Genomic DNA, 13593 nt, shown 5'->3' on the forward strand with positions numbered 1-13593 from the left:
CTCAAACCCGTGTCCCCTGCATTGGCAGGTGGATTCTTAACCACTGAGCCACCAGGGGAGCCCTTCCATACCTCAGTTTTGACCTTGTTCTTCATTATGCTGGATGGGGATCATAAGCATGTTACTGTCGTGGCAACAGAGTTGATATACCTCACCTGTGTGTTATCATGTGTATTTCCCATTCTAAACAGCAAGACCCATGTCTCAATCACCATGACCCAGGACCCAGGACACCGTGTGAGGTAATGGGGATAAAGGATGGGGTTCTCATGACTCCTGCCCATCATACTAGCAAGAACACAGCAGGCCCCTCTGTACACAGAAAATTAGATGGGGAGACACAGGCCATTAGGGAAGGGGGTCCTTCATCCACTGGAATGGATGACTCTGGGACAAATAGTCCCAGGTCTCTGTGTGGGCCACGTCATAGCAAAGAGCTTTCAGGTGTGGAAAGAAGGTCCCTCTGCTGACAACCAAGTCATGTTTTGGGAGAGACTGTCCTCCATTTCTGCAGTGCAAGGGCTCAGCTCTAGCTAAAGGTAACACCACAGTCAAGCAAGATCTGAGCATGTGAGGGAGGCCAGGGCTTCTCTTGGGTATGAACTCTCATATGCCAAGGAACATTTTTCCTCTGGACAAACTATTTGCCACAATAGTTACTTCAGAAAAGTCTGTCCCCAGTATGAGATCTCTGACGTTGTCTGAGCTCTGCCTTCTGGTAAAAGGCCTTTCCACATCTCTTACACTTGTAGGATTTCACCCCACTATGAATCTTTTGATGGGTGGTGAGGGTTGAGCTGTAGCTGTAGGTCTTTCCACACTCACTGCACTCATAAGGCTTCTCCCTAGAGGGACACCTCATGTGTCGAGTTACAGAAGAGCTGTCACTAAATGCTTTCCCACATTCTTTGCACTCAAAGGGTTTCTCTCCAGTGTGGGTTCTCTTATGCCGAATGAAATCAGAGTGGTGGGCGAAGGCCGTTCCGCATTCACCGCACACATAGGGCTTCTCTCCACTGTGAATCCGCTGGTGCTCCGTGAGGTGTGCCTTGCGGCTGAAGGCTTTCCCACACTCGATGCACACAAAGGGCTTCTCTCCACTGTGAATCCGCTGGTGCTCTGTGAGGTGTGACCTGCGGCTGAAGGCTTTCCCACACTCGACGCACCCATAGCGTTTCTCCCCAATGTGAATGCTGTAATGTCCAGTGAGGTCTGCTTTCTTGAGAAAGGGCTTCCCACATTTTTTGCATTTACAGAGTTGTACTCTAGTGTGAATTCGCTGATGTCGAACAAGGAAGCGATTCTTGACAAACCCTTTCCCACATGCTTTGCATCTGTAGGCATTTTTCCCTCCATGAAGCAACGGGTCTTCCCTGTCACGTATTCCCAAATCACCACAGTCAGGGTTCACCTTTCCAGGGAGGGTTTTCTTGTGAAGGACTGTTCCTGTCCTCACATGCCCTCCCTGCTTTTCTGATACTCCTTCTGGTTTCCTGGCTTGCCCCAAAGTAGAAACACTGAAGCCTTCCTGAGTCAGTGACGTTTGGACTAAGCATCCATCAAACAAGGCTGGCTGAGAAGCAGTAGTCTCTGTGGTCTTGGGTTTTGCTTTGTCACCTGAAGGGAATCCAATACACAAAAGATGCATATTAGCAATACCAACACAGAAGAAATAAAAATCACCAAGCCAACAGGAAAAGGAAGATGGAAATGTGCCCCTGATACCTGACACCAGCTGGGTTTTCACATTTCTGAAACTCAGGGTTTTGTTTTGTTTTGTTTTTTGCTAGTCTTTGGATTCATGACACCTTTAAAGGGACAGCCTCAAGGAGAATTTGGGGCAGGGGCCAGAGAAGGTAGAGTGGAGTCCCCTCCTCACTGTCCAAGGAGAGGGTAATGATGATACTGTGTGTGCTGTATTTGTTCTAAGAAAGGACGTCACGTGGTGCTAAAAGAACACTGGAAAGGGGGCATCTAACCCAGCCCAGATGAGAAAAAGATGTCAGAGGAGGCTTCCCAGAAGAGGTGTCTTGAGGTCTGAGTCCTAAATAACTAGAAGTAGTTACCAGATACAGATACAGATACAGAAAGTGAGAAGGCATCACAGCCAAAGGAGACAGAGTGTGCAAAGGTGCAGTCTACAGAGAATCCTGGATGTCCAGGAAACTGCAGGGCATACGAGGATGGTGGAGATACAGACAGAGATACAGCAGAGGTAGCATAGCAGATTAGTGGGAAAAGAAGCAACTACACAACAAATGCAGCTAAAAAACTGATTTCCCAGATGAGGAAAAAAGTGATTGCATTTCCACCTCACACCACACAGAAAGTTAATTCCAGATTCGTTACAACTTAAATGGCAGAAGCCAAATTTCAAAATATTTTCGTAAGCAATAGAAAAATAGAATATCTTTTTTACTTTGGTGTAGAAAAAGATTTCCTAGCAAGACATGAAAAGCAGAAATCATAAAACAAAAGATAAACTGACATGACTAAACAAAATATGAATTTCTTTTCACCAAAAGATACTTTAGCACAAGCACAGCCTTCCGGGTAATGTAGTTTCTGTCCTACCTCCCTCCAGGTAGGGATGGGCCCTTCCCATTCTCCATGGCAAAGGCCAAACAGCCCTGCGAGGGACAACTAGGGAAAGCCCACGCGCAGCAACGAAGACTCAACACAGCCAAAATAAGTAAAGGACATCCTTACCTGGAGGTGAAAAAAAAACAAGGGGCAGGGAAAATGTTGGCTTTGCCTGATGGGGAACCAAGACCTTATGCAGAATTTCACTAGAGCCCATGATCAAGCTTCTTAAGAAATAAAATGACAGGGGCACAAACCCGTGTCCCCTGCATCGGCAGGCGGACTCTCAACCACTGCGCCAACAGGGAAGCCCCCAAAAGATACTTTAAAGAAAATAAAAATGCAAGCTTAACGCTAGTAGAAAACAACTGCAGCACATATGATGGGTAAAGATTAGTGTCAGGAATATGCAAAAAATCTGATAAATCAAAAAGAGGAGAGCAACCATCTTAATAGAAAGTTGTGGCAAAAAAAAATTCATAAACTGATATTAATAAAAGACGACACACATGTGGCCACTAAACAAATAAAGAGTTGCTCAACTTTCTTAGTAATGAAGGGCTGCAAAACAAACTACGGTGAGATACTCTTACATCCACTTGACTGGCAACAATTAAGAAGCCTGGCAATATCAGATATTGGAGAGGATATGGGCCAATGGAATTGCTCAGACATTGGAAGTGAAAATTATTATATCCACTTTCAGAAAACAACTGGGTAGGACTTCCCTGGTGGTCCAGTGGTTAAGACTCCACACTTCCAATGCAAGGGGCATGGGTTCAATCCCTGGTCTGGGAACTAAGATCCCACATGCTGTGCAGTGTGACCAAAAAACAAAAAAAGAAAAAGAAAACAACTGGGTATCATCTTAATGTTCCAGGCACCAAGTTATCCAAAATTCCACTCCTAGGAACAATATCAAGAGAAACTTCTGGGCTTCTCTGGTGGCGCAGTGGTTAAGAATCCACCTGCCAATGCAGGGGACACGGGTTCGAGCCCTGGTCCGGGAAGATCCCACATGCTGCAGAGCAACTAAGCCTGTGTGCCACAACTACTGAGCCTGCACTCTAGAGCCCGCCAGCCACAACTACTGAGCCCACGTGCCACAACTACTGAAGCCCACGTGCCTAGAGCCTGTGCTCCACAACAAGAGAAGCCACTGCAATGAGAAGCCTGTGCACTACAACAAAGAGAAGCCTCCACTCGCCACAACTAGAGAAAGCCCACATGCAGCAACGAAGACCCAATGCAGCCAAAAATAAAATAAATAAATTTATTTTTTAAAAAGAGAGAAACTCCTGCACATGTGCACAAGGATGCATGTGGAAGAATTTTCACAGCAGCATTGTTTGTAAGAGTGAAAAACTGGGAAAAAGTAAATGTCCAAGAGAATGAATATTCTGTGGTATATACATGCAACAGCATATTTTACAGCTGAAGAACATGAGTGAACTACAGCTATATGTATTATAAATATTAGTAACATAACACTGAATAAAAAAGCCCGCTCAGATGACTACAGGATACTCCTTTTATAAAGTTTGAGAAAAAAAAAACAACTACACAATATATTGTCTAGGTATATGCACATATATACACACAGGTATGATAAAACAATTGTAAAAATTAATGGATTGGTGGGCTTCCCTGGTGGCGCAGTGGTTGAGAGTCCGCCTGCCGATGCGGGGAACACGGGTTCGTGCCCCGGTCCAGGAGGATCCCACATGCTGTGGAGCGGCTGGGCCCATGAGCCATGGCCACTGGGCCTGTGCGTCCGGAGCCTGTGCTCCGCAACGGGAGAGGCCACAACAGTGAGAGGCCCGTGTACCACAAAAAAAGAAAAAAAAAACCAAAACTAATGGATTGGGACTTCCCTGGTAGCACAGTGGTTAAGAATCTGCCTGCCAATGCAGGGTACATGGGTTCGAGTGCTGATCTGGGAAGATCCCACATGCCACGGAGCAACTAAGCCTGTGCACCACAACTACTGAGCCTGCACTCTAGAGGCCATGAGCCACAACTACTGAGCCTACGTGCCACAACTACTGAAGCCCACACACCTAGAGCCCGTGCTCTGCAACAAAAGAAGCCACCGCAATCAGAAGCCCATGCACGGCAACAAAGAGTAGCCCCCACTCACCGCAACTAGAGAAAAGCCCGCGCGCAGCAACAAAGACCCAATGCAGCCAAAAATAAATAAATAAATAACTTTTTTAAAAAAAGTAATGGATTGAACATTTAGATGAAGTGGACTGATTGAAAGACACAACATACCAAAGCTAACATAAGAAGAAACAGTATCTGAATAGCTCTACATCTACATGGAAATAGATTTTGTAATAACATAAGTTACCACAAAACAAGGAATGAATAATAAATCCAAATTATGCAAAATGGTTATCTCTGTGCTGGAGGTATGGGGATAAGAAAGAAACATTTCAGCTTCTGTGTTGTGGTCCTGAGAATCTCCTCTAGAGTGCTACAAAGAGTAAGGAGATGACACCAAGCACTGATGAGAATGTGGAGCAATGGGAACTCTCATACATGGCTGGAGGGAGTGCGGGATGGTCAACCACACTGGAAACTGTCTGGCGGTTTCTCTTAAAGTTGAATATACACCTATCCCATGTCTGAGCCAGTCCAATCCTGGGTATATGCCCAACAGACCTGCTCATAGCAGCTTTGTTCATAACATCCAAAAAAGGTAACAACTCTGATGTCCATCAACAGGAGAATGGATAAACTGCAATATATTACTATAATGAGATATTACACAGTATGAAAATATCACACTCCAACCATTTGCAATCACATGAATCAATCTCATAGACATCCTGATGATCAATAGAAGATGGGCAGAAAACATACTATGAAGTTCTGTTTTATCGACTTGAGAACAGTGAAAACTCATTGATGATGAAAACTGAGTATTGGAGGTTACCTTCGTAGGTGGTAGTATTGACTAGGAGGGCTCACAAGGAGCCTCCTAAGGTCTGTATCTTGACCTGAATGGTGGTTACTTCGATTTATTCATGTGTAAAAATTCATCAGGTTGGGATTTCCCTGGTGGCACAGTGGTTAAGAATCCACCTGCCACTGCAGGGGACATGGGTTCGAGCCCTGGTCCAGGAAGATCCCACATGCCGTGGAGCAACTAAGCCCGTGTGTCACAACTACTGAGCCTGCGTGCCACAACAACTGAAGCCTGTGCACCTAGAGCCTGTGTTCCACAACAAGAGAAGCCACTGCAATGAGAAGCCTGCACACCTCAATGAAGAATAGCCCCTGCTCGCCGCAACTAAAGAAACCCTGTGCACAGCAACGAAGACCCAATGCAGCCAATAATAAAATTAATTAATCTTAAAAATTTTTTTTAAATCATCAGGTTAAGCCCTTTAAGATTCATGAATACTGATATGTGTCAGCTGCACTTCAGTTTTGAAAAAGCAGAAAAAAATAAAGAGTGAAGGGGATGCATGGAAGTCTAGTGTAGACCTTTCTTCTAAGAATGCAACACCTCCTCTAAGAAGCTGGTTGTACAGATAGTCACACCAATTAGAGGCCATTCTAGAGCTCAGGAAGGAACTAGGAGATGAAAAGAGTTCCCAAGAAGGCGGGAGATGTTCCTGGTGCAGGAACTGGTCACAGCTTCAGAAGGAGGTGAGAACAGAAGCTGTAGGCAGCAAACAGATACAGATGAGTCTGAAAGGACTGAGGAAAGAGAAAGAGAAGTATGCAATCTTTACTTCCAACATGAATTTTCTCATAGGATGAGGCCCCAGCAGCTGGGGAGTGGGGAAGATTTGGAATAAGGTGAGTGGCTGGGAGAGCTGGTGCAGGAGACAGAGCTGGGCGGATGCACAGAGCAGATGAACAGAGACAACAGGGTGTGCAGCATTATGCAGACAAGAGACGACGAGAGTTGATAGTGGTGGTAATGGTGACGCTCAGGAAGGGGATGGACTCAGGAAATGGATGTGGGGTATAAAATGGACAGGACTTGGAGATGGCTGGATGAGGGATCTAATGATTGTTCACGGTTGGTTCTGGCCTTCTCAACATCTTGGATGTGACTGGTGTCCCCAGGGAGGTCCCAACAAGAAGCTTCCACGGAATTTCAGAGGCAGCAGTCCCTCCCGGTCTGCATGCTGTAGTGACCCCCACTGCCTGGCTCTTGGCAACCCACCTGAGGAAGAGCTTTGGGAAAAGCCTCTCTTCACCATCCATAGCTTTTGCCCAGGATTCAACAGGTAGGTCAGTTCTGGTTTGGGAACGGGATGCCCTGTTTGTGGAGATACAGGACAAAGGTGTTTTGTAAAGCCCACGAGGATCCTCTCTATAGAGTGTGGTATTCAGGACAGGGAAGATTTCAGAATAATGGTGCTCCCATGCAAGCAAAAAAAAAAAAAAATTGCTGACCTGGATCCTGAAACCAAGGCACAAACACCAGCCTTGGGCAATGTCTACCCAATAGTCTCCATCCTATAGAACCCAACACTGGACAAGTGTACACCCCACTCACATGCAGCCATGGGACACTGGAAAAGTCACCCACTCCTTCCGCAGCTGTTTTCTAATTAATCTAAGTCAGTGTGTCTCACCAGGTGACGCCTGATTCTCACCACAGACCAGTTCAAACTAGATCTCTGGGGTAAGGCCTGGGCATTAGCAGTTTCCAAGGCTCCCTGGGTAATTCTGGCACCTGGGAGTAATGAAAGCCCTGGTCTCCATCAACTTGCAAAAGGTACCCCCAACCATCAGCAGTCTCAAGCAGACCAGTGACTTAAGCCTGTGGCTCAGTCAGAAGGGAGAGCCTTGATTGTGGGAGAAGGAAGGGTTGAACTGGGTGTTCGACTGCTCCAGTCACTGCTGCAGCATCTTGTGGCTGATGAGGGACCCGGATGAGGCCCAAGCAGACCCGTGCACTGGGAGAAGGAGCAGGAAAACAGAGAATAGGGTTGGCCTCAGTACCTGCCACAGTCCAAAGGCAACTGAGCTGGGATTCAACACCAGGCAGTCCGGTTCCGAAGCCCGGCCTGCTGAGCATCACACTGGGGAGAAAACGGCTTAGAAGGCCTGTGTGGGGTCAGCAGCTGGGAAAAAGTGGGCTGCTGATTTGGGGGGAATGTGAGTGTGAGGATTTAACTGTCGGGGACCAGGGGATGGTGTGAGCGGCCTTCTTGGTGATTCCCCAACTTGTGCATTGTAGGAACCACAAAAGAGGCAGACACGGGGAAACCCGCGGACATTCCCACAGAAATCACCTTTCATCTCCTTTCAGCATCATTTCACAAAGGAAAGGGCTTTGACCACCAAGGAAGGCAGAGGATTGCATCTCACCATGAAGGGGCATCTTCTGAGGTTGAGCTCAAATGTTAGCATTTTATCTTCCCGAGAAACTAAACACTGCCGCTGCTGTGTTTTCCTTATACTGTGGGGCAGGGGAGCCTGCTGGGGCCTGGAGATGCTCCAAAGATGGATCCGGTGGAAGCCACAATAGTAGGTACATGAGTAAAACATGCACTGGGCTGGACACATAAGACTGTGCATTTTACTGAAGTAATAACATTAAGAATGTAATAATATCACTGAATAATATATGAGACTTTAAATTCTCACAATAAAATATTTTGCTCCAAAATCTGACTGATTCCTTTGGGCAGGAGGTCCCCAGAGGGGAGAGAACTGGGTTCAGAGTCAGGCAGCTTCAGGAAAACCCTGCACCTCACAGGATTCAGTGAGCAGAGCAGGGCAAGTGCCTGGAACAGGCCTGATGCAGCATCAGTGCTCAGGGGACATGAGCTGTGACTAATTGTTACTAAAGGCTTTTCTTCCAACCAAACCTCTTAAATCAATTTCTTCAAAAAGGGAATCTCTTATCACTCTAGAAAAATGGGAAAACATTTCCCTTGCTACAAATGAAAGGTTACCATCAAAACACAACAATGAAATCAAAATAAGGTGATTAAGTCCCAGAGAGCTCATCAGCCTGCTCAGGGGTGTGAGAGTTGGAGGCCGCTCCCTCTGCTGAAAAGGGAAATCAGCAACGGTCATGCGTGGGAGGCATGAACGATTCAGCATGAGCTGAGACATTTTCCTGCCACGAGTCAGGAGGGAAACAGCGTTCTCAGGGTGTCCATCAAAGCCATCTGGTGATACATCTGTGTGTCCTCTAAAATCATCTGTGGTCCCAGCAGAGAGTGTGGGGAGGCCGGAGGAAGGGGATGGTCATACAGACACCGAGGGCCAAAGAAGACTTCCAAATGATATTGTGTTGTTTACAAAGATGATGAGCAGCATGGATGGCAGACGCCTCCTGGGGACCTGCCTGACTCTCCCCCTTCTTGGAGAATCAGCCCATCATCCATGACCCTGCTAACTGGGCAGTGTGGTCACCTGACCCAACCAGGTTGGGCCAGTCAGATCCCCCTCATGGGAATCTTTCATAAGGGTCCCAGGCTGAGCCTGGGCTGAGTGTTGGGGTGAGAGGTTGAGGAAGTGTAGGCTCAAGTGGTCACTTCCTGTCACAAAAACACCTACATAGGGGAATTTCCTGGTGGTCCAGTGGTTAGGATGCTGCACTTTGAATGCCGAGGGCCTAGGTTCAATCCCTGGTTGGGGAACTAAGATCCTGCAAGCCACACAGTACAAAAACAAACAAACAAACAAACAAAACACCTACACAGAAAATGCATGACAGAAACACGCAGAGAAAAGTAGAGATAAGAAATTTGAGGGTCTCAGAGAGCAAGGACTGAGATGCCCACTTCTACCCAAAGCTGTCGTGAAAAGAGAGTGACACGAGCAGAGCCACAGAGAGAAGCCAGGAGGAAACCCAGAGCCAGGGCACAGGCACGTGTCCTCCCAGTTCCTGAGGACAGCTCCTCAGGACATCCTGTTCCTGGGATCTCTGCTTCCTTCCACGAGGGGGACCATGCTTCTTGCTCAATGATCCATGGTGGAGACAAAGGGAGAGCAGGCAGGAGAAGGCAAGCCCAGAACATGGCAGGGACGATGGGGACGAGGGTGGGTAGCTCCAGAGACCTTCTCCACCATCCGGGCCTTGAGAGAGAGGATGGAACAGAGAAGGAGGCTGCAGGTCTCCTCCCACGACCCCTCATGGAGGTGAGGAGAAGCCTTACCCAGTGAGACCAGGAACCTATAGGTCTCCAGCATCACCTTCCAGTACAGGGTCCTCTGAGCTGGATCCAGTAATTCCCACTCCTCTGGGGTGAAGGTCACAACCACATCCTTGAAGGTCACTGGTGCCTCAAAAGTCAAATAGAGTAGCATCATGCACTTTGGGGCTGTTGGATGGGATCAGAGCCTGTTTAATTTAGGTGTTGTCCTTCCCAGCCTACTATAGTTGGGAACACAGCCTCTGGTGGCCGATGGACAAGGTGTGAGTTTCAACTACTTGAGAGCTGTGTGACCTTGGGCAGGTAACAACGTCTCTGAGCCTCAAGCTCCTCTTCTGTAAAGCATTTTGTATAATAACAGAAACTAACTCTGAGGAGGTGGGGGAATTGAATGAAATGAAACATAACCACAGTCCCTCAGAGCAAATCAAGGGCCCAATGGAAGCCCACTGTTACCATTTTTTTTGTTGTTGCTATATAGCAAGTTCTTATTAGTTATCTATTTTATACATATTAGTGTGTATATGTCAGTCCCAATCTCCCAATTCATCCCACCCCCAACCATTGTTTTGTTATGATTATTTTTCCTCTTTACTCCTCAAACACCCTGGAAAATCTCAACCCAGCACTCAGCTCTGCACAAAAATTCCAGATCCCAAGCATGTGGGTGCAGCGGGTACTTTAGCTAGGATTAAAAAGACCAGGAGGGACTTCCGAAGTGGCGCAGTGGCTAAGAATCCGCCTGCCAATGCAGGGGACACGGGTTCGAGCCCTGGTCCAGGAAGATCCCACATGCCGCAGAGCAACTAAGCCTGTGCTCCACGACTACTGAGCCTGCGAGCCACAAATACTGAGCCCATGTGCCACAACTACTGAAGCCCGCGCACCTAGAGCCTGTGCTCCTCAACAAAGAGAAGCCACATCAATGAGAAGCACACTCACAGCAATGAAGAGTAGCCCCGCTTGCCGCAACTAGAGAAAGCCCGCGCGCAGCAACGAAGACTCAACGCAGCCAAAAATAAATAAATAAAAACTAAATAAATTAATTAAAAAAAAAAAAAGACAAGGACCTACCTCAATGAAGAGGTGGCATTTGAGCAGAGGCCTGAACAATGCACAGGGAGAAAGTGTTCCAGGCGGAGGGGACTACAAGGGCAAAGGCTGGGAAGTGGGTAAGAGCTTGGCAAGTGGAGGATGGTGTAGCTGGGAGGGCAGTGAGACGGGGAAGGATGGGAGGGGAGGAGGACACACAGGCAGCACAAAGATAGTCAGAGGGACAGCTGCAGCGGGACATGGTGGGGGTTTGAACTGATTCTAAGTGTGATGAGCGCCCACCAGCTCTCCAACCAGCTACTGAGCCCCTGTTACATACAGGGCCGGCCCTGTTCTAGGTCTAGATATAGAGCAGCAAACAGCGATGCACAGATCCTCAACAAGTTAACTGAGCAAGACAATGTCAGATGGGCCTAAGGGTTCTGGTGACAAGAAAACAGAGTGGGGAGATTAGAGAGGCTGGGGGCAAATCCGGAAAGGTCTCTCTGAGGAGGGGCCACACGACTGGAATGAAGGAACAAAAAGCAAATACACAAGACAACTCCTGATGGTGACTGGGGTATCACAAGAGTAAACAGGGTCACATGCCGGAGAGAAGCCTGGGGCCTGCTGTGTGTTGACATTCAAACGCACACCACGGGCTAGGCCCGTGAGCCATGGCCGCTGAGCTTGCGCATCCGGAGCCTGTGCTCCGCAACGGAAGAGGCCACAACAGTGAGAGGCCCGCGTACCGCAAAAAAAAAAAAACAAAAAAACAAACGCACACCACGTTCCCACACAGCACCATCACCCAATCTTTAATGGACTCACTTTTCACATAAAAGGAAATGTCTTAACCAGGAAACTGAATTTACTGCTGTAAATGGCAAGCCAGCTTTGCATACTGTAAACAGATGGCAACTGCCAAGATGAATCCAGTGACTTCCCTGGCTCCTAGCCTGCCCAAGGGTACTCCCAGCAGAGGAGCAGTGATTCTAAAACTATTGCATCCACTGTGCCTTGGTCTGCAGCCTCTCCCTCTCCCTCCAGGCCTCAAGTGAATACAGGACCAGATTCCCCTGGGTGAGTCCCTAAGATCATCATAGGACAGGGGCTCTGCTCCCTGAAAAGTGTCTGGAGTTATGCTACCTGGTTGGATACTGGGGAACACATAACACACATATGCCCTCTCTGATCACCTCAAGCCGGGGGAGGAAATGTTAACATTCTCATTAACCTCAAGAGATGGGAGACAAGGGCAGCGATGACACTTGCTCAAGGTCACAGCCCTGGGAAGGGCATGGACAGAATGTACACTGAAGTCTCCATACTGTTGCTTGAGCTCCTTCCTAAGGCTCAGTCCATTCAGATGGTGCAGGTACAGAGGGGATTCTGAGACGTCCCATTTCTCTCTCGCTTGTACTGCCTTCAGGACAAAACCAGGGAAATGGCCTCCTTGGACCCTAGAAATCAGAGTAGCGAATAGCCCAAATAGCATTTCCTGAGCACTCCTGGGTACACTGTGCTGAATTTTCACTCCCTGCTCCACTCATCTCTCACAAGGACCCCAAAGAGAAGACGCTGGGATTAGCCCCATTTCACATGAGCTTGCGCATCCGGAGCCTGTGCTCCGCAACGGGAGAGGCCACAACAGTGAGAGGCCCGCGTACCGCAAAAAAAAAAAACAAAAAAACAAACGCACACCACGTTCCCACACAGCACCATCACCCAATCTTTAATGGACTCACTTTTCACATAAAAGGAAATGTCTTAACCAGGAAACTGAATTTACTGCTGTAAATGGCAAGCCAGCTTTGCATACTGTAAACAGATGGCAACTGCCAAGATGAATCCAGTGACTTCCCTGGCTCCTAGCCTGCCCAAGGGTACTCCCAGCAGAGGAGCAGTGATTCTAAAACTATTGCATCCACTGTGCCTTGGTCTGCAGCCTCTCCCTCTCCCTCCAGGCCTCAAGTGAATACAGGACCAGATTCCCCTGGGTGAGTCCCTAAGATCATCATAGGACAGGGGCTCTGCTCCCTGAAAAGTGTCTGGAGTTATGCTACCTGGTTGGATACTGGGGAACACATAACACACATATGCCCTCTCTGATCACCTCAAGCCGGGGGAGGAAATGTTAACATTCTCATTAACCTCAAGAGATGGGAGACAAGGGCAGCGATGACACTTGCTCAAGGTCACAGCCCTGGGAAGGGCATGGACAGAATGTACACTGAAGTCTCCATACTGTTGCTTGAGCTCCTTCCTAAGGCTCAGTCCATTCAGATGGTGCAGGTACAGAGGGGATTCTGAGACGTCCCATTTCTCTCTCGCTTGCACTGCCTTCAGGACAAAACCAGGGAAATGGCCTCCTTGGACCCTAGAAATCAGAGTAGCGAATAGCCCAAATAGCATTTCCTGAGCACTCCTGGGTACATTGTGCTGAATTTTCACTCCCTGCTCCACTCATCTCTCACAAGGACCCCAAAGAGAAGACGCTGGGATTAGCCCCATTTCACAGCAGAGGAAACTGAAGGGTCAGGATTTAGCAGACTTTCCTGCTACTGTGCAGTGGCAGAGCCTGAAGCTGCACCCAGGCTGTGGGCTCCAAAACCTGCTTTGCACCCCTGCAATACGCACTTGGGCTGGGAGGATGGCTGAAGACACTATATGGAACGGGGAGCTCAATGTATGTGTGGGGGTTGCAGGGAGTTCCCTCGCTGCTGCTGATTCCACTCTCAAGCCTGCTCTCCACTTGACAGCTAGAGGAAACCTATTAAAACCTGGATCAGATCGCTTCCCTCCTTGCCTCCAAATCCTCTATCGTTTCCATCAACCC

General features: G+C 48.0%; 1 protein-coding gene and 1 non-coding gene across 2 annotated transcripts; one reads left to right on the top strand and one right to left on the bottom strand.

Moving 5' to 3' along the window:
• Positions 1-661: 661 nt before the first annotated feature.
• Positions 662-9876, bottom strand: LOC112062472 (zinc finger protein 599-like). The gene is made up of 2 exons (XM_028478299.1): positions 9726-9876; positions 662-1119 (listed from the first exon to the last, which is right to left on the bottom strand). The coding sequence occupies exons 1-2, from the start codon at positions 9874-9876 to the stop codon at positions 662-664; spliced, it is 609 nt and encodes a 202-aa protein (XP_028334100.1).
• TRNAQ-UUG (transfer RNA glutamine (anticodon UUG)) lies at positions 9134-9206 on the top strand. Its single transcript has one exon. It is a non-coding gene; the product is annotated as a tRNA-Gln (tRNA).
• Positions 9877-13593: the final 3717 nt, after the last annotated feature.

This window comes from Physeter macrocephalus, chromosome 17 (assembly GCF_002837175.3).
Source record: "Physeter macrocephalus isolate SW-GA chromosome 17, ASM283717v5, whole genome shotgun sequence".
Taxonomy (NCBI): Eukaryota; Metazoa; Chordata; class Mammalia; order Artiodactyla; family Physeteridae; genus Physeter; species Physeter macrocephalus.

Coding starts and splice junctions, on each gene's coding strand:
- LOC112062472 (XM_028478299.1), bottom strand. CDS start 9,876: ATGCTACTCTATTTGACTTTTGAGGCACCAGTGACCTTCAAGGATGTG. Junction 1,120..9,725: donor TAGGTTCCTGGTCTCACTGG/GTAAGGCTTCTC, acceptor CACACCTCACAG/AGCACCAGCGGATTCACAGT.